The 22,156-nt window shown below is 34.8% G+C and overlaps 1 protein-coding gene across 1 annotated transcript; it reads right to left on the bottom strand.

Annotated features, from left to right (window-relative positions):
- Nucleotides 1-501: 501 nt before the first annotated feature.
- RBM44 (RNA binding motif protein 44) lies at nucleotides 502-21,897 on the bottom strand. The gene is made up of 14 exons (XM_030917032.1): nucleotides 21,825-21,897; nucleotides 16,915-18,524; nucleotides 16,590-16,648; nucleotides 15,201-15,377; nucleotides 14,297-14,480; nucleotides 14,186-14,208; nucleotides 13,726-13,810; nucleotides 12,028-12,142; nucleotides 11,168-11,296; nucleotides 8,201-8,280; nucleotides 8,023-8,096; nucleotides 6,036-6,321; nucleotides 761-906; nucleotides 502-625 (listed from the first exon to the last, which is right to left on the bottom strand). Exons 1-14 carry the CDS (start codon nucleotides 21,895-21,897, stop codon nucleotides 502-504), a joined length of 3,165 nt encoding a protein of 1,054 aa, XP_030772892.1.
- Between the last annotated feature and the right edge of the window lie 259 nt (nucleotides 21,898-22,156).

A 22,156-nucleotide genomic window follows, 5' to 3' on the forward strand; every position in this document is an offset into this window, starting at 1 on the left:
TTTCCATCTTGCTGTCTCTCTCTTGCTTAGGGGAAGCCAGCTGCCATGATGCAAAGACATTTGAAGAGCCTTATGGAAGGGCCTATGTGGTGAGGAACTGAGGCCTCTTGCCAACAGACATGTGAATGAGCCCCCTGAGAAGCAGATCCTCTGGTCTCAGTGACGCCTCTGAATGACTACAGTCCAGGCCAACATCTTGACTGCAACATGAAAAACCCTGAGCTAAAACCACCTGACTAAGTCACTCCTGAATCCTGACCTGCAAACTGTGAGTTTATGAGTGTTGTTTAAGCCAGTCCATTTTAGGGTAATTAGTTTTGCATTAGTAGTTAATTACAGTATGCTTGTTTTAAAACTTCATGTTATTTTGTGATTATATTATTATTTTAAATTTAATTTTTTTATGTAAAAAGAAAATGAAATCAATAGCTTATAAATTTTAAGTAATATTCAAATATGAAAGAATATGGTTGCTTTACCTCTTTATTGTTTTTTGAATTCCTAACTGGAAGCAGAGTTTTTCAGAAGAGATGAAGTCATCTCCACGATAGTATTAATAGATAAGCCATTCAGAAAACCTTTATGTCTTATTCTCACTTCCTGAAGCGCATTTATAATATGGTCTCTATGCAAAAGGAAAACATACGTATTTATTTGTCTTTTCCAAAGGAACACATTCTGAATATATCTAAGTTATTAACTTGAACTATATTTTTACACAAAAGTTTTAAACCAGTTAAAATATAATTTTGGTTATTACCTGCTGACTTCTGGATGCAGTTCAGCCAGTTTCTTTATGATCTTGGTAAAGCTACGAAGGTTCAACGTAGTTGGAGGTATGAATTGAACAGGTGTATCAGGTAATAATTTAGCAGATTCAATCTGCTTACAATTCTTCTTGTCACCCTAAATAAGCATTTAAAAAGTTTTCTTAAAATCAGTAAGGACCATTACATAAAGACAATACAGCTTATTCAATAATAATATATTTGAAAATTAAAATAATAAAATAAAAATTCCTTAAAAGTTTACTTTAACCTGGAATTATCTGTATCAATTGCATTTACTTGGGCTGTGTTTCAGGGCCATATACTACAAAACATACCCAACATTTTTTCTTTCTGATAAAGTATACGAGGCTATGTCTAAATAAGCCTTTCTCAACCAGATGTCTCATCTGAACCATAGAACACAGAAAATGATGTAACTACTTTCTCAATTCTCCCAAAGATAGGATATAACTAGTTTCATTTTAGATGCACAGGAGAGAGATTCATTCATTAAATAAGTGTTTTAGGCTTAGGGCATTAAGGCTTAATTCTCTTAACCAACCTAAGAAAGGCTACACAGTAATTAGAGATATTTTACATCATATTTACTATATGCTGTATGTAATGAATACAAATTGTATGCCCAGAAGTGCACTACATGCTGCGCGGGAAAAACTATAGTGATATAAAACAGAGTCCTCTCCATTTGCAAAGAGACAAAATTGAAATGACCAATTAGTTACTGTTAACAATGCAAGTAGGCTATAAATTGTAGAAAATCACTGTAAATACCATAAGAGTTCTATAAAGGAAGGATTCAGACTTCAAAGCCTCGATGAAGGGCAAGACACATAATATACTGGACCTTTCACATCAGAACATTATATCTTTCACTTGCTTGTTTATTGCCTTAACTCCCTCACTAGATTTAAGCTCCTTAAGAGCACAGATTTTTGTCTGTTTTATTCATTGTTGCTTTCCCAGTGCCTAGAATAGTGTACACAGTTGGTACGTAATAACTATTTGTTTAATACATAAAAAGTTTGGGATACAATAGTTTAAGTGACAGTTGAAGTAAGTGCTCTCCAAGAAAGAATATGTTCTCCAAGAAAGAAGTCAAATTATTGGTAAGTAATAACAACAACAGCTAATGTTTTCTGGGTACATCTTCCAAGGTAGGCACTGTTCTAAAAATTTTTCTGTGGTAAGCTCATTTAAGCTCGTCAACATTTGTGAGGTAATGGCTCTTATCTCCATTTTACGATAAGGAAGCTCAGAAATGGAAAGGTTAGGTTACTTTTCCAGAGTAACATGGTAAGTGGCAAAGCCAGGTTATGAATCTAAGAGTGTTTATTAATCACTATGATTCTGCTTTTCATTGTAGATAATCAATATTTTCTAAATGAATGAATAGAATAAATAAATGTGGAGAATCAGAAAAAGAACATGGGAACAAGAAATTGCTAGAAAGGAAAGAGAACTTGGAGTATAGTTTAACAAAGATAGTTACAGGAACTTCCCGATCCATATACCAATAGCCCGTATGGCCCTCTTTATAACATCCCTATCTCAACCCCATGGCCCACTGCCACAGCTGACAGGATCAAGAGTGTTGCTGCCTGAGCTAATGAACATCAAAATCACAGCTTGGATCAATTCAATTTCCTGTCTAAAGCATGTGGAATTAGCAGGGTGTGGTGGCTCACACCTGCAATCCCAGCACTTTGGGAGGCCAAGGTGGAAGGATCACTTGAGGACAGGAGTTTGGGACCAGCCTGGGCAACATAGCATGACCTGGTCTCTACAGAAAAATACAAAAATTAGCTGGACATGATGACACACCTGCAGTCCCAACTACTTGGGAAGCTGAGGTGGGAGGATTGCTTGAGCCCAGGACTTTAAGGCTACAGTAAGCTGTGGTTGTGCCACTGCACCCTGGCTTGGGTGACAGAGTGAGATCCTGTCTCAGGAAAAAAAAAAAAAGACTGGAATTAGAACATGAAGCACATTAATTAATCATATCACAGGGACTTGAATTGAACATACAGAGTTAGAATCAAGCCAAACAAAGCCAAATGGGGGAAGAAAGCAGTCATGAGCAGAGAAAAGCAGTGTGTAGAGAGAGGGGAATAAGGGGAATGAGCACACGGAGAGCAGAGGCAGGAGACCACATGTGCTACACAAGAGAGGAAAGGGAGAGCCACAGATCCCACAGCTGCAGCTCAGGGCCCCACGCAGCTTCACTGCACTTTGTTTCCTTCCTTCCTGCTGTAGATTGAGGCTATGTACCAAACAAATCAATCCCACACATGAAGGGTCACTGAGATGAAAGGAAAAGTTTCAAGAAAGGGATGAACAGTGTCAAACAGGCAAAGTAGTCAAGAGGAAGGCAGATGAGGGAAAGACAAATACAAGGTCACTAGTGCCTTATGAAAAGGGCCGTTTAGGTAAAATTTTAGAGACTGAAGTCAGATTATCAGGACAACAGAGAAGCAAAGAAACAGACATTGAATATAAGCTACTTGATTGAGAACTTTGGCAATAAAAACATAGGACAGGCTGGGTGTGGTGGCTCAGGCCAGTAATCCCAGCATTTTGGGAGGCTGAGGCGAGCAGATGACTTGAGGTTGGGAATTCAAGATGAGCCTGGCCAACATGGTGAAACCAAATCTGTACTAAAAACACAAAAAAATTAGCCAGGCAAGGTAGTAGGTTCCTATAATCCCAGCTACTCAGGAGGTAGAGGAAGGAGAATTGCTTGAACCCAGGAGGCAGAGGTTGCAGTGAACTGAGATTGCGCCACTGCACTCCAGCCTGGGCGACAGAGTGAGACTCTGTCTCAAACAAATAAAACAAAACAAAACAAAAAAATAAAAACAAAAAACTCCCCCAAAACAAAAAAAAAAAACACATAGGACAAATAAGGATGGTAAAGTTAGAGGAATGCAAGGTCAAGTGAAAATCCTGTCAGGATTAGGAAGGGCTGGGCCTGACTTTGAGTAGAGGATAAGGTTTGTGAGTGGAAGTGGAGTTGCTAATGGTATAGAAAAGGAATGTGATAATTCCAGGAATGAGGAAAGGACTGGATAAAGGACACAGTTAGAAGAGATCACTTTATCTTATTAAGGGAAAAAATTAGATTCATTTATTCAACAAGTATTGATTCTTTTTTTTTTTTTTTTTTTTGAGACGGAGTCTCGCTCTGTCGCCCAGGCTGGAGTGCAGTGGCCGGATCTCAGCTCACTGCAAGCTCCGCCTCCCGGGTTTCCGCCATTCTCCTGCCTCAGCCTCCCGAGTAGCTGGGACTACAAGCGCCCGCCACCTCGCCCAGCTAGGTTTTTGTATTTTTTAGTAGAGACGGGGTTTCACTGTGTTAGCCAGGATGGTCTCGATCTCCTGACCTCGTGATCCGCCCGTCTCGGCCTCCCAAAGTGCTGGGATTACAGGCTTGAGTCACCGCGCCCGGCCAAGTATTGATTCTTGTGCTGATCTATGGATTCAAAATAATCCCAGCAAAAATCAAAGTAGGATTTTTTTTTTGTAGATAGGTGAATTATAAAAGTATACAGCAAGGCGAAGAGACTAAATAGCCACAATAACTCTGAAAAAGAATAAAGTTAGAGGACTCATTCCACCTGATTTCAAACCTTACTATGAGGCTACAGTAATGAAGACAGCGTACTACGGGTGGAAAGAGACAAAACAGTTCAACAAAACAGTTCCAGTCTAGAAATAGACTCACACAAACATGGCCAATTGATTTTTGACCAAGGTGCAAAGGTAATTCAACAGAAATAGGATCATCTTTTCAACAAATGATGCTGAAACTATTCCATATGCAAAACAGAAACAAACGCAAATAAACAATAACTACCTCAACAAATACCAGAAACAATATATGAAAATTAACTGAAAATCTCTATGACCTTGGATTATGCTAAGATTTCTTAGCTACAACACTAAAAGCATACATTATGAATAAAAAGTAATAAATTATACTTCATAAACACTAAAATACCCCTATTCTGAGAAAGACACTGTTAACGGAATGAAAAGACAAGGCACAAAGTGAGAAAAGTATTTGCAAATCGCCATCTGGTGAAGGACTCAAAATCAGAATATCTAAACATCAAAATTCAACAATAAGCTGAATAACAATGGACACAGCATGAGCAGGAATAAAACGCCAGTACACACAACAACATGGATCAATCTCAAATGCATTCAGTGAAAGAAGCCAGGCTAACAGGGCTATATAGTATAATTTCATTTATATAACGTTCTGAAAAAGGTCAATTTTTTTTTTTTTTTTTTTTTTTTTTGAGACGGAGTCTCGCTCTGTCACCCAGGCTGGAGTGCAGTGGCCGGATCTCAGCTCACTGCAAGCTCCGCCTCCCGGGTTCCCGCCATTCTCCTGTCTCAGCCTCCCGAGTAGCTGGGACTACAGGCGCCGCCACGTCGCCCGGCTAGTTTTTTGTAGTTTTTAGTAGAGATGGGGTTTCGCCGTGTTAGCCAGGATGGTCTCGATCTCCTGACCTCGCGATCCGCCCGTCTCGGCCTCCCAAAGTGCTGGGATTACAGGCTTGAGCCACCGCGCCCGGCAAAAGGTCAAGTTTTAAGAATAAGAAACAGATCAGAGCACGAGGTAATTTTTTGGAATGATGGAACTGTTCTGAATCTTGATTATGGTGGTGCTGATTTGCCTATATACATTTGTCTAAAGCTATAGGCACCAAAAAGTATTGAATTTTACTGTATGTAAATTAAAAAAATATATATATGGAACACCTATGGGATTCCAGGCAATTTGCTGAGCAGTGGAGAGAAAAGACTGAACGAGGCAAACTTTACCACTTTTCACAGGGTGTTTACCTCAGTAAGAGAGACATGAGAATGTATGAAAATAAAATGACTACATTTTATGGTTTTAACAATTATGAGATAAGGTTAGCTGTGAAAGAAAAATCAAGATGAAATTATAATTAGTTACTTATAGAGTAGTAATAAAAAGACGGTGAAGGACTGGCAAAGAGCCTAGTTAAAATGAGTTTTTCGTGAGCTCGGTCTACAAAGATCTAGATTTCCCCCCAGGAACAACTGGAGTTGTAGAAAACCAGGTTAGGGCGGATTCAAGGTTAAAAACAATTCAGATTAATGCTGTCATTCCCATTTCAAGACTGCATATTGAAGTTATTTATTCTACAAAGCTACTTACAGCAATATGACATACAAAGACCATCTAAGGGATCTATCAAAAACACTAACCTGGTTGGAAGGGAAAACCTCACTGTCTTGCTCAGATCCCAGCTGCCGTGGTCTAGTTCTGGGCAATCTAGAAATGGAGAAGGCTGAGTAGATTTCTTTGTTGGTGCTTTTCTCTAAATTATTCGAACTAATTCTATTCCCATTTTTGGAGGAAAGTGGTGATGTATATTCTTCAAGAATTTTAACAGGCCTCACATTTACTGACTTCCCATTTATTTCTATCCCATTCATTTCTTTCACAGCTATCTTTGCATCACTGTTTTTTGTAAAAGTAAGAGATGCATATCTAAAACATAAAAGCAGAAAACCGAAAGGTTGTTAATGACTTCAAATTACATCAAACTTAATTTTGTAACTACGGATGCAAATACGTTTTTCACAAGAATAACTGCTTTTAAAAATAAAAAGGTTGCTGTACTTACCTTGGGATTAGGAAGAATATTTATTTAGGATAACTAAATAAAAACCAAGTTAAAGATGGGAAATAGAAGAAAAGTATTTCTTACACATTATCTCCTATTAATTTTATATTAAAATCTAATGTAAAATATTTGCAAAGCTCATATATGATAGAGTTGCTGAGATTAGTGGTCTGGGGACATCTGATTATCCATAACTAAAAAACCTTAAAACTAATCCCTATGTATAAACATAAACTTCAGATAACTTAAAGGCTTAAATGTGAGAGGCAAAATTTTAAATATTTAGCAGAATACGCAACAGTGTATCTTTATGATCTTGTAGTGGGGAAATATACAGACAAAAACAAAGAGTTGGAAAATCTAATCAGAATTTTAATTATACACACAAGAAAGTTGGGCAATAGCTATTCCTATAAAAGCATCAGCCCTTGACAGTGTCAATGGAAGGATATACACCAAATCCTGGGAAGAGTGGCTGTTTTCAAATGATGAGACTATGGATACATTTTTATAAACTCCTTGTATTTTTGCATTTAACTGTATTTTCTAAATTTCTACACAGAATGCAAAATACTTCAAGTAAGAAAAAACTATAGTTCTTAAAAAGTATTCAGCAAGATACTAAAAGAGTCACATCAAGTAATGCTCCTAAGATTACAATACTACTTTAATGAAATGTATTAACATCATATCAACAGGTCAAATAATTACAGTTAAACAATTATCTTACAATTATATGACTTCATTTAAGACACACATTTTTAATAAATTGCAACCCCAACTACAAATAGGATCCTTTCTTAATTGATAAAAATTTTGTATCTGAAATAAACAGCTATCACTTTTAATGATAAAACAGTAAAAAAAATTCCATTAAGCTATGGCCATTGTTATTTAATACTTTTGAATCATCTGGACAAAACAGAAAGTAGCAACATACATACTCAAAGTAACTATATGTAAATGAGGTAGCTGTCTACCTAAAATATACTGAGTGTCAACTAAAAAGTAATTGAAATCAGAAATAGTAAAATGAAACACAATTTTCTGAGCACCTACTATGTGCCAGGGTTTATTCCTAGAGTTTCACATATTTTACTTGTAATAGTTTCACAGCAATGTTGTGAAGGTAGTATTATTATGCTCACTTTATATACAAAGAGGCTGAGGTACAGAAAGGTTAAGTAACTTGCCTAAATTTATTAACCAAGTTGTTGACAGAGCTGGGAATTGAACCAATGTTATCTATTTCTGGAAGCCGTTCTTTTGCCTAATGTGCTCTACTTCCCCACGAAATGGCATGTAGCAAGATAAAGCATACAAAAATCAATAAGTCTCCTGTATACCATTAACAAGTTACAAAGTATAATGAAAAAAAAGATCTGGTTAAGAACAGTATCAACTCAAGACTGCAGCTATTTGTCCATGTGTCCCCTTTCCTGGCCTGTGAAACCCTATGAGAATAGCCCTTGACTTTGTCACCACTGTGGCTGAGATCTGGTATAGGACCTTTGGCAAACAGCAGACACATAATAATGCATATTGATTAAAGTTGGGAAACACACCTGTAATTAGTAGAAGAATCATAAATTGAAATTTCAGAAACTTGGTATTTTTGGAAATGAGACCTTAAATCGGCCTAAAAGAAGACAAATAAAAGTTTGTGAAGGGTAGAAAAATACAACAAAACATGAACAACTAATAAACTTGAAAATGAAGCTCAAAAAAATAATCCTGGTATACCTCAGATACTGAAGGGCAGAGACCACCAACATGTATCAAATAACCTTTATCTCTTTGTGAGGGTTCAACATTCTTCGTTTCTGCTTAGAGAAAAACACATAACAGAAATGATCCTTATTGTACTGATATGTTTCAGAGAAAATGTGAACGCTGTTACATATTTTATGTTTCCTTTTTACTAACCCAAAGCTTATTATAAAGTCATCAGCAACTATCAGCACTTCTAGACTGAGGACTAATAGCCTGCCGTATAGTTTTAAGATTTCTGGGCCTTCATCACATCATCTTAAAAACTAAAGGGGTTGGGTTAGTTAAGTCTCTTATAGCTCAAAAATGGACAAATTACATCTAAACAAAGTAATCAATTACTATAATTGTTGTTCCTCAGTATCCCTGGGGGACTGGTTCTCAGACACCCCAAGGATGCTCAAGTCCCTTATGTAAAATGGAATAGTATTTGCATATAACCTACACATATCCTTCCGTATACTTTAAATCATCTCTAGATTAGTTATAATACCTAATAAAATGTAAATACTATGTAAATATTTGTTATACTGTATTGTTTAGGGAATAATGAGACTCCTAAAAAGTCTGTACATGTTTCGTACAGGCTTTTAAAAAATATTCTCAACCTGCAGTTGTCTTTCATTTGTCTTTGGTTCAGAGAAGTGCTATCTAGAACATTGGACACACACAGGATCTTAACTCCCTAGTGTTAATGCTGGCTAGAGCTAGTGGTCTGAGAGCTCTCATTATGCAAATTCCCTTGCTGGGGAAACATCACGCCAAGAAAATCTTTTAATTGGACAAGGAACAATAGCAGGTATTATAACATATAGCTTGTAATAATGGTAAGGGCACACAAGAAAAAAAGTGGGGAGATAACTTGAGTTAGAAAGCATGATTTTCCAAACTACAAATGCTAGGATTATGGATAAATTTTTTTCTTGATAAAAAATTTCAAAATTCTTAGAGTACATTTTCATAGTCTCTATTGTGAAGAGAACCTGAAACCAAAAAGGATCCACTGAATAGAGATTCAAATTACTAGCAAATCCCATACCTGGCACATAGGGAGTACACAAATATTTGCTGAATGAATCCTTAAAGTAGCTTTTATTTATATGCTTTATAATTTTTATATAGTAATGGGAGATATGGAAATTTTATTTTTTTCATTAAATAATAATATATAAGAGTAGCCTAACACTTATCCAGTGTTTCTGGTGCTCCAGGCAATATGGCAAGCACTTTATACACATCATCTCATGTAATTCTCACAACCATGCCACAGGGTAGCTATTATTATTTTCATTTTGCAGATAAGGAGGCTGAGGTCTCAGGAGTTTAGGTCACAAATACAGTAAATGGTGGTGCTGGAATCCAGGCACAGTTTGTCGTCGTTAGGTAATAATACCCAACCTTCATTAACTTATTCCATTTGTTAACCTCTTTGAATCATGATGTATTCTATAGAGAAAACAGCAAAACCACCTACCTTTATATTTTTACATTGGAGTGAGGAGGGAATAATGAGCTACAGTATAGTAAAAAAGGGTAAATAAGAATCAGAAGACATACATTATACCCATCACCTCACCTTTCACTACTTCAACACAAAATAGCTAATGAACATCCAATGGGCTGCATGCTGTACCTGGCACTGGAGATAGGGAGTAAACAAAACATATAAAAATCCCTGAGCTCACTGAGCTAATGAGAGGATGGGAAGGCAGTCAATATATCAGGTAAGCAAACCATACAGTGTTGTGATAAGTGACATGAAGAAAACTAATGCAAGGGAAGAAAAAACAGAATAAAACTAAATGATATGGGGCTGGGTGCAATGGCTCATGCCTGTAATCTCAGCACTTCAGGAGGCTGAGATGGGTGGACCACTTGAGGTCAGGAGTTCAAGATCAGCTTGGCCAACCTGGTGAAACCCCGTTGCTACTAAAAATACAAAAATTAGCCAGGTGTGGTGGTGGGCACCTGTAAGCTGAGGCAGGAGAATCACTTGAACTCGGGAGGTGAAGGGTTGCAGTGAGCCAAGATGGTGCCACTGCACTCCAGTCTGGGGTGACAGAGTGAGACTCTGTCTCAAAAAACAAACGACAACAAAACCCCAAAAATAGATGATATAATGCTATTTACTTTAAATTGTACGTGTGTATTAAATATATACATAAGAAAATGTATAAAAATGGTCATTAAAATATTCATAGTGGTTACTGCAGAAACCAGTTTTTTGAGAAACCGTTTTTGAGAAAGTTTTTGAGTTTACTGGAGAAACCAGTTAATTTTAATTTTCCTATATTTTAAAATTTTATTTAAAAAACCATAATAAGCATTATTTAGACAAGCAGAAAAAAACAATAAAACCAATGCTGATATGGAAAATAAAAGAAAAATCCATATAAGATACAAAAAAATAAGGAAAGGTAGCATAAACTTACCTAGAAATGATAGAAGGGCAATAATCACAGGTAATAGAGAAAACTATAACTATTCTAAGCAATTAAGGACTATCTAAAAATGAAAACATCCCTAAAATTATTGAAATAAGAGAAAGCAAATAGTTTTCATCATTAACACCAATTTGACAGATTAGTACTGGTTGCCTGGTGGTAACTGGGAAGCTGGTTTTATTCACCATGTACCCACGTGTGGAAAGAGGAAAATGATGCCCTGCAGGAGTGCTGATGTTGGCCTTGAGCAAGAGAAAGAATGCGGGTATCTACCTGTTAAAACTAAATCTTGGATTTAAGCTTTTAGCAGTTTTTTCCTCTTTAAAAAACTGACCTCCAGCTGAACAATTTCCTCATTTTTTTATTTATAAAGAAAAGCCAAAACAGGAATAAAATATTAAAACAACTCAGTTGCCCATCACAACATAGAAGCAGGTAAGCACTATTTTACAAATAATCTAGGTTAGGATTTCTCAGTAAATTCTTGAGAACCAACCTAGTGTAAGATCCAAATTCCATCTGTCTTGTTCTATTTGATTTTCTTGTGTTCCTGAGATGTCAACTCCTGTCAGGTTCTCTTTAGCATCAGACCAGTCTTCACTCATCTCTTGGTAAGGTCTGCAGTCTAAGACATTAAACACAATGAGCTATGAATGACATATAATGTCCAACACACTGAAAAGTTATCTAAAAACCATGGATGAATCAGCATGATGATGACTACTAGAGTTTTATGTATAAATCTGAAGATAAATATTAGCAAAATAAGAGAACCAAGCACAAAGATTCTCTGAGAAGAGATTTTTAGTAGTCCTTGAATAAAAAGTTGCTTTCAGTCTGAGTGATCTGTTTCCTAGTTTTCCTTTAATTAAAACACTATTCCCAGCTTATTGAAACCCTTAATTTTCAGCATTTTGAATTGTCCTTTAGTGAAAAAGACATATTATCTTTATATATGCAATAACATGAAACATCTTTGAAAGAATTAAGCTGCGTTGCAGCTCTTTATTTCATTACAATTAAATTAATAATCTTTTGGAATGATCACAATCTCTTTTCATGTGCTAAAAATGCATACAATTTAGAGATACAAATTAGATATAAGAGAGAATTTTCATACTAAAAACATGAACCAAAAGAATAAGAGTCCATATAATTATTTAGCATTGTCAGCTATATTAGGCAACCTTAAAGATGTCAAATAGCAATAAGAACATATTTGACATTTATAATCAGAATGATGCCTTTCTGTCAATTAAGAATATTTATTTTTCTTTAATGAATAAACACTACCAATACTTTAAACCTTATTTTGTTTTCCAGCAACTATACAAGATAACAAATTTTTATACTAACCTTTATCATCAAGTTTCAGTTGACGAAAGTCTGCATTTATATTACCATTTTTAAAGTCATCTTTTTTGGGTGATATGTGTTGTGTAGCACGACTATTGTCAGATGATAAAGACATCTGAGGATTAAGATAACAAAAACAATAAATAAGAGCAAATAATTATTATGCTCTTACTATGTGACAGGTACTCTTCACTGGCATTATTCAGCCCTTACAGTAATGAGGGCTATGAAAGCAAAACATTATCAACCTGACCTGACATGTGAGAAAACAGAATCTAAGTAACTTGTTGCTTCATGTTACACAGTTAACAAGAATTACAATTTGAATCTAGTCTGTGTATAATGACTGTGCTAACACTACTATTTGGCAAAGTGTGGCATACACACGAGAAGTAATCGAGATAATTTTTGGAGGTATATATATATACACACAAGTATTTATCACATTAACCTTTAACAGTTATATATTTAATTTAGTGTATGCTTATGTGTATCTTTTATTTATAAGAATATTTCTTTCCTATATGTAATAGTTATTATTTACATTTAAATTTATGTAAAAAGGAGAATCATTTAAAGACAAAGTAACATTATAGGTAATACAGGGCTATGGTAAATTGTGAAGATGGTACATGAGTAGCTGAAATTTAGAAACACAGTATACTGAGTTTCATGCATTACCAGTTAATTTAATGAGACAGGAATTAAAACGTAATCCCAACTTAAAATAAATATTGTTTTGTAGCTAAAACCAAGATTATAAAGAACGACATCTTCATCTTGTTCTTTAAAAAATAATTTATTGTTCTCTCTAAATAAACAGGTTATACAATTCCTACCATTAAATACATAAAAATCTAGTTTTTGACCTGTTAATTCTTTGTGGATAACTGAGATTTTTTTTAAAAAAGAATTTAACAATGGAATAGACAATGTTAAAGTAATTTACTTTTACTCAATCAAGTATTTGACTTTTAACTTTGGAATTCATCTTGGGGGATTAATATTACTTAAATAAAGAAAACCTCAGAGTTAAAACCAAAGTCAGAAAAGTAGACTAAACCCCAGCCTTCCTATTCTATTGCCTCCTTGCTCAATAATGGAATATAACCAATGTTTCCGTGACGCTTCATAATTTTCAGAGTGTTCTTACATAGATTAAATATTCCTTCTCGGTTGTCATCTGACAAACATTTTCTTGGGGGAACGAGAGAGTAAGAAAACTTATGACAGGCATTTAAAAATGATTTTCATCCATTTCAGTAAAGAAGAAATTATAACTTTACCCTGTCTAAAATGACTGAATTATTACTTTATCTCATGAGATGAAGGTACAAAATGTTAGTTTTAATTGAACTGGCTTAACATGATTATGGCACTAAATTATAGTTTGCCCAGGACAGTCCAGGTTTATACCGACTGTCGTAGAGAATTACCATTTCACTCTTTCAACCGCAAAAGTCTCCTGGCGTGGTGTAAATTATACGGTCACCCTACTCAACATACACGGTTGACATCTGTTTGATCAGGATTTGACATAAATATATCATTATAATCAGTTATATCCATCAAATGGTAGTACACAAAGTAAGCCAGCTGAGTGAAAAGAAGGATGTCAGGGTTTCTGAAAATTATGGTTTACTTTACTTAAACAATACAATTAAAGGTTTACATTGATGAACTTTCAAGGACCCTTACTTGAGAGATTGTCTTTTTTAGGTTTGAAGAAACATCAAAATCTTGAGCCCTCTGATCATCTCGTTCAGCATCTGCTTCTGAAAAGCTAAAAGGAACACTTCAGAAGAAAAACGATCTAATGTTTGACAGCAGAGTAAGGTGACTATAGTTAACTACAACGTATATTTCAAAGTAGCTAAGAGAGAACTTGAAATGTTCCTAACACATAGAAATGACAAATACACAAGGTGATGGATATCCTGAATATCGACTTGATTAGTACACATCCTATACATGTAACAAAATATTACATGTACCCCATAAATTTGTACAATATTAAATATCAAGAAAAAAGATAAACACTTCAATAAAACATTTATCAATGTTCTAAATAGGGAACAAAACAGAAAGTTTAAAGTTAACTGAATTAAGCAAGTTTTAGAATCTAATGAATTATAAATCAGATGAAACCATAACTCACACAGGTGTTTCTTTTTTCATTAGCTGGAAAGAGAAAAGGAAAAAAATCTTTGTTTAAAATGTTTTGTCTAAATGAAGTAAAATTTTTAATTTCCAAAACATATATACATACCCTGGAAGCAAAAGTAGAGAAGGTAGATAATAATTTTGATTCTACTGACAGTGGGGGCAGCTCTTCCAGTGGTATGCCTTTGTGTATTTTTTCTTTCAAAGTCACATATCTAACTTTTAAGTCCCCCCAAAGGGACAGTAGTGCTGATCCCACTTCCTTCTTAGCAGAATTACTTGATAAATTCCTGTTCAAAAGTTGAGTGCACAAAACTAAATTATTTAGGCCCAAGTCATCCATTTAACACTAATATTATATTATACACTTGGTTCTTGAACTCCTGGGCTCAAGCAATCCTGTCTCCACCTCACAAGTTGCTAGGACTACATGTATGCTACAACGCCCAGCTAGTTTGTAAAACAATGTATTGTAGGGATGGGGGGGGGGTCTCATTATGTTGCCCACATTGGTCTTGAACTCTTGGCCTTAAGTGATTCTCCTGCCTCAGCCTCCCAAAGTGGTGGGATTACAGGCACAAGCCACCTTGCTCAACCTCACTTGGTTCTAATTTTACTAGAACTATAAATATTTTCTTTTAAATGTTGAGTAAAAGAAAAAAATGAACCACAGTAAATGTGTTTTTCTAAGGGCAGTACAAACAACTCTCGACACATAAGCCAGAGAAAGTGTGGTAGCATGTCATGCAAAACCCTCTAACTTCATCCTTACTTGAACTTTATAAAGAAACAACAAATCTATGTTTTCACTGGATTTGTCATGCCAACCATGTACTGTGGCCCCTCCATGAAACTCAAGGGTTCTAGTACCCTTAGGCTAACTAACAAACCCAGTAACAATCTACTCCTCATTTTACTCTTCAAAAATGAAAATTAAAGAAACTGTCTAGAATAAACTTAAAGCTAGTGACAAATTTCTAAGAAAAAACAGATTTAAAATTAATAAACACATATTTAATCCTTCCCTATTTTCCATTACAAGTTTGTAAATATCACAACAATGGCGACGACACATCTGATAGTGAACGTTTAAAAGGTGCAGCTCTGCTTTTATGGCTCTCTGCATTATTTTCTGACAGCACATTGATGGCAAATCCTTCTCCGTATCTTTAAAAAGTTGAACTTCCCTTTAAAAATAAAAGATAGGATCAGGTAAGATTCCAAACATTTTTCTATAGTAATAACATGCCTCCAAAAACAGATTTTAAATTTTTTATATTTCCCTGTCAAGTTTAAATCAATTTATACTGAGGTTGAAAGGCTGTAGGAATATATAACAACTTCAGAAAACAAGAAGTTAAAGCTAAATATATTCATTCTAGAAGTCCAGGAAGTAAACAATTCTCAAATTCATACTTTCAATACCAAAAAAGGAAGTATGAATTTGAGAATTGTTTATTCTGGAGAATTGCTCATTCTGGATAAAGTTATTTTGGTAATGACCTTATTTATACAGAACCAATGGATTTTTTTCAACCTAAATCAAACTTTGGCCAAGATTTTTTAAAGTTATAAGCATTTTTGATGAAACTTATTCTTAAAACAATTATCTTTTTAATAGAAAATAATTTACATATTTCTTAATAATTAAGGATCATTAACATAAGCAAATATTTTGCAGTACTATTATATCAAAAAGCCCCAAGTCACTGTTTTTTTGAGTATTAGTAGTTTTTGGAGGTCTTCTCTTATTACTAATTGCCACTTCTAGCTATTCTCAATAGTTTTGCTTCTAGAAACCAATTATTCTATTTAATTTTATAGAACTGAAACACCAGATTAAACATTAGAAGGATGAGTAACAAGTGAAGGAAAAAGTAAATGACCTCAGAGTATGATAACTAATTTGGCTTATCTTAGACCTTCCCTGTTTCTCTCCCTCCCACTTCCTGGTTCTCCACTGTGTTCTGAATTACAAGAGTATCTAATAAATGCAAAGCAAATTACGCGATGAGTTAAAATCAAGATTAAAATGCTCCTGTGAAAGTAGCTATTTACTTCTCCAAATAAATGACATATTCCAAAGGTGCTAGTTTGTTTTGGTCTACAGGTGAATAAAATGAAAGGAAATGGAAAATTAAATCATGGATTTGGGTTGAACAAGTAAAGATTAGATGCCACGAGTTTCTCAAGAAATTGAGACTGAAATCTCAGTAAGTGAAGAGCTTTAATATTCTATATTGTTTTAATATTTATTTGAAGGCAAACAGTTGAAACAGATGATTTCTTGAAGTCCATTTTAGCTATTATTCTATACGGGTAAGTATGCTATACAGAAAGCAAATACTATTTTGATTTTTTCTTCCAGATGTATCCGTAAGCATATATATATGATGTACCTCTCAGGATGTTTCTTTAGGTCTGTGATACCACATGGTTTTCTTAATTCCAGGAAATCCTGAAAATATGATTTAAAATTAAATTAAAAAAACATATGTTACATCTGAAATTCCAAACTAGTAAAATGTATAATTCAATTTCTATTGGATTTTGTGGGAGGAGCTGCCATGCGAGGAGGATAGAACTGGTGGTAATTTACAAACCTTTCCCCTCATCTAGCATTTTCTCACAAAAGCCCTAATTCAACAAACCAAAAACATCTACGTTAGCATACACTGTCTCTTTATAAAGTCTAAATTTTATTATTACTCATATTGATTTTACCTTATTTAGAAAATTTCCATTAGGTTTTAAACTGTCAACTGAGGGAGATTTTCCTGATCCTTTTGTCACAGCCATCTGTGTATCTATACAATCTTCACTGTATGACCAATCTGTACTACAAGCCACACTTTTTTGTTTCTCATTTTGCCATTCATCAGGTCGTTTTTTATTCATCATTGTTATGTCTGTGTTGCTTGATGTAGATACTACAGAAGGTCTTGCACTTGTTGCCCTGCTGGTTGTGAAACAAGCCCTAAAATCAGTGCTAACATCCACTGTCTGATTAATTGTGACTGTACAACTTGCTGCATCTGTCACGGAGTTAGTACATGTTCCTTCCATATTGTGAAAGCATGTTTTCTTTGTGGTACTGCTATGAGCAACTTTTAGGCAAGTATTATCTTCTATTGCCTGATTATCTCTCACTGCAATCTTCGGTAGTATAGCAGAAAAATCTAAGGCTGAGTCAGGGGTGTTTTGTAGGCTTTCATAATGTGAATATCCACAGGCAGAAATTATTGAATCATCAAAAACAGAGGTCCAGGAAGTTTGACAATCTTTGCAGGGTTGGGGTAATGTCTCTAAAGCGTTATCCTGTGGTAATGTGCTAGGATTTTCAAGGTGCAGTAATAGTTTGTTCTCAGCCATTTTATTTCCACAAAAATCTTTACTTTCATTTATTTGAGATTTCATGTGTTCAGTATAAATTTTCGTTTTTAATACTTTTTGAAGGCTCAAGGAACCACTCTTAGATTGAGATTCCTGGTTTCCTGGAGAATTGCTTCTTAGTACACTGCCATCAAATACAGTGTGGTACACTGAACTTGTCTCTTTTTCCTTACACTTTTCTTGCTTTAGGTCATGATATTCTCTTAACATAACAGAATTCTGAAATTTGGAGACATGAAGTGACTCTTCTTGTCCATAAACATCAAATGAATCTGAAGAGATGATAGAACCACTTCCCGAGTTAACACGATTATCTTCTACATTGCTAGCACATTTAACTTCATAACCCAAATTTCCTAATTCAACAACTTCTGGATTAGATATACCTAATGTTTTTGTTTGGTCAAAAGATAAGTGGTTACTTATGTACTCTTGTTCTTCAGCACTGTGATATTCCTGCTGTGAGTCTTCATCTGTATCATGCTTTTGTGTATCTTCAGCACTTTCTCTATAATTAGCATCTGAAATATTGTAGATTCTTTCCAGGCCAACAGTCTTATCTTGATGTTCCAAAATATCAAAAAACACCTCCTCTTTTTTCTGCACTTCAAGATCTAATTCTGAACTTAAAGGAATAAGACTTTCCTTCTTTAGTTTTGACTCTGGGTAATGTATAGAATATGTTTCATTCAAGAAAGCATAGTCAGTACTGTCTTCAAGTTCACTTGACTGAAAATGAGTACTCTCTGTGTTAGTATCTTGACTCACTGAAAAAACTGGCTCTAATAAATCCATCTTGTCAATATTGTTGATTTCTTTATTATTAGCTCTTTGCTCTAGTGTTGAAGAATCCCAGTCATCATCAGGAAAAGTCAATTTGACTTTATCACAACCATTGGAGGATAATAACAAATTTTCTTTCTTTGGATTTGAAGGTTTATCTGATTAAAAAAAGGATAAAAACAGCAACATTATAGAATCTAAACACTAGAAAAACCTTAGACATGATCTGGTTTAAGCTCTTCCCAATGCAGAATTACTTTTTACATCATCCATGACAAATATCCCTTTCAGTAGCAGCTAAAAACTGAACCATGTCCTCCCAAACGCATATGTTGAAGGCCAGACCCATATGTTGGAAATGGGGACTCTGAGAGGTCATTAGGTTTAGATGTGGTCACGAGGGCAAGACCCTAATTATAGGATTAGTGTCCTTTCAAGAAGAGACCAAAAGAGCTTGCTTCCCCTTCTGTCATGTGAGGACACAGCAAGAAGGCAGCCATCTATAAGCTAGGCAGAGACCCCTCACCAGAACCTGACCATGCTGGCACCTTGATCTCAGACTTCCAGCCTCCAGAACTATGAGAAAATAAGTGCCTGTTGTTTAACCCACTCACTGTATGGTATTTTGTTATGGCAGTCTGATCTAAGACAACAGCTAAGATTTTCTTGAATTCTTTCCATGGCAAGGAATTTACTATTTACAGGGCAGCCACTGTTTGTAAAATGGTCTAATAAGAAACTTTTTTTCTTATAAATTTATTTAATAAATCTTTGGATGCCTTCTAGTGCTAGCCCTAGGCACTGTAAAAACAAAGAAAAAGAAGACACAGATGCTGTCCCCAAGTGCTTATGGTTTTCATAGGGTCATAAGATAAGCACACAAAAATGTAATTTTAAAACAGTGCTGACAGAGTTGTGTTGATGGAGCAGGTAAATTTTTGAAAAACAGGGAAGCAGACTTCAGAAAAACTTTATATTTCGAAAGTATTTTGAAACAAAATAGACAAAATTATTTTAGGTAAATCCAATACAAGTACAATTAGCTGTGTGAAAGAACATGGCATTTTCAGGAAACTGTAAGACAGCTTCTCTATAGTGAAAGAACTCTTATGAGTGTGACAGGAATTATGAACTGAAAAAGGCCTTTTATGATGTGCTAAGAAGTTTGGCTCTTATTCTAAGACAACAAAAGACCACTGAAAACTCATTAAAGGGTAGTAATGTGACTGGAATTAAGTTGTGGTCATTCCTGGCAACAGAAAGACTAAAAACTTGAAAAAGGAGAATAAAGGCAGGTACCAAAAGCATACAAAAGTGGAATAAAGAAGAGACCGGCATGAAAGTTCCACAACTGACATGTCTTGGTGGCCAATTAGAGATGACAGTAAGAGGAAGAGAGAGAGCAGTGGTCTTCAAAAGATTTTGTTTTGACTAAGACCATAATCGGAATTACATTTTATATCATGACCCAGTACACACATACATATATGTATGTGTATAAGTAAAACAAAAATTTTACCCATGTCCAGTGTATTCTGGTATTTTCTATTTTATTCTATTCCATTTCTTTAAAAAAAAAAGTTGATCACAATCAGCTAAACTGATGTTATGACTTACCAACTGGTCAATAAATACCTACTTAAATAGCACTCAAAGATAATGCTTACATGTTTATAACTTGGTACTATAGTTGAATGGGAATATTCAGGGCCAAAGAGATAGGGACTGCATGAAGAACAGGTTTAGAAGGTAGAGAGGAAAAATGAGGAGGAGAATAAGGATAATGAATTCAATTCTGGTCAAGTAGAGACCCAGATGTGAATGTCTGTCCAGTAAGCTGTTATAAATATGTGGTTGGAGATGACAGAGTTGTTTAGAAGTCCTTTATACATTCTAGATACTAATTCCTTGTTTTTTTTTTTTTTTACATTTGTAATATAACTGAATTTTCCTAGCTTATTGCTTATCTTTTAATTTTTAAAAATTATTTTAAGAGACAGAGTCTTGCTGTGTTGCCTGGGTGCTAGACTTGCATCAAACAATCTTCCTGCCTCAGCCACCCAAGTAGCTTGCCTGGCTTTAACTTTTTATAGTATCTTGTCATATCAGAATTTTCCAGGTTATTTAGTTAAATGAATCAGTCTTCTGTAACTTCTGGGTTTTGTGTCTTTGATCTTCTCTACCAAGTAATTATAAAAATATTCTCCTATAATTTAATCTAATTGTGTGTGTGTAGGTGGGGTGGAGATTAACACTTAGTCTTTTTACACTACACAGAGTATTATTTTTCTCTTTAGCATAAGGTAGGACTCTAACTTAACTTTCTTCCAAAATGAATGGTCAATTTGTCCTAATACCATTTGCCAAATAATCCATTGTTCTCCTTCTGAGCTGAAACAACACCTTTATCATATTCTGAAGTCTTCCTGTTTCTGTTTCATGATTTTCTAAGAATTTCTTTCTATTTATTTCATTCCATTAACCTATTATCTTTTTGTATGACTGTATTACTGTTTTAATTATTATAGTATCACAGGTTATTTTTATATCTGGTAAGATTTTTCCTGTATTTTAAAATTTATTTTACATTCTCTCCAACAGATTTTTTAAAGTTTATTTTTTGGGGACCATTTTGAATTGCATAAAATATCCTATTGGGATTTACTGAGATAGAGAACCATTATCATGTCCAATCTCCAGCAGCCTTTCCCTAGATTTCCAACATTTAATGTATGAATACAAAGTATACTGTTTATTCCATTAGGGTTCATGACCGACATCTTCATTGTATAACTTTATCATTTTAAAATGACCCTCTTAATCTTCTTATAATGCTTTCTGCATTGATTATACTCTTTACTACTATCACCCCAAATTTTTAAGTGAATTTCTTTAACTTGTTCATCGTTTTATCCTAAACTTTTCTTTTGTTTTAAATACGTCTCATGAACAACGTAGAGTTTTTGTTTTAATCTAGAATATATGTATCTTAATAGTTTAAGCTACATATAGTCATAAGCACATAAAGTTTAGTCATCTTGCTTTTTTTTTTAGACTCTTGCCATTTCTTATTTTCTTTCTGCCGTGACCCAAGAAAAATACATTTCAGATTTATGGGAAGAAGAAAACATATACAACTTGGGCAGTAGAAGTCAACCTGCACACTTTCTGATCACCCTGAAGGCAACTATACCTGTCAGCAGTTCTTGAAAGGCTGGCTGGACAGAAATCATTTCTTCCTGCTCACTTTCCTTCTCCTAAAGATAGGTCCTGCCTAGACTGCCCTGATCCACCAAAAATCACCTGAGTCAATTTGGCAAGTTAAAAACATACTGAGGTCTTACCACCTTAGAGGGAGGAAGAGTTAAAAAGCAGCAACCTGAAGGGCAAACTGTCTGGCACAATACATTTAACACCCTTCCCCACCAAGAATAAGGGTAAGTGGCCTAGACCCTTACCTTTTTGGAGGTTGCCTCCATTACTGTGGTAGCCTTTACCAGATGCTGTCTCCACCACTGCAGTGGCCTGCATCACTCAAAGATATATAATCTAGAAAAGGTATAAATATTGAACTATTATTATATTTAAAAAGCATAAATTGACAACTACATGAAGGACAGAAAAGATATGTTCTTTTAAAATTTCCAAGGAACATTTTTAAAAAAACCAATGTGTTAGGTCACTAAAATAAGTTTAAATATAAAAAATAGAGTCTTAAAGACCATAACATCACCCTATTTATGTCAAACCTAGATAAAAAGTTTCCAAGACAATTGGTACACTTACTAAA

The sequence above is a fragment of the Rhinopithecus roxellana genome, chromosome 14, assembly GCF_007565055.1.
Source record: "Rhinopithecus roxellana isolate Shanxi Qingling chromosome 14, ASM756505v1, whole genome shotgun sequence".
Lineage (NCBI taxonomy): Eukaryota > Metazoa > Chordata > Mammalia > Primates > Cercopithecidae > Rhinopithecus > Rhinopithecus roxellana.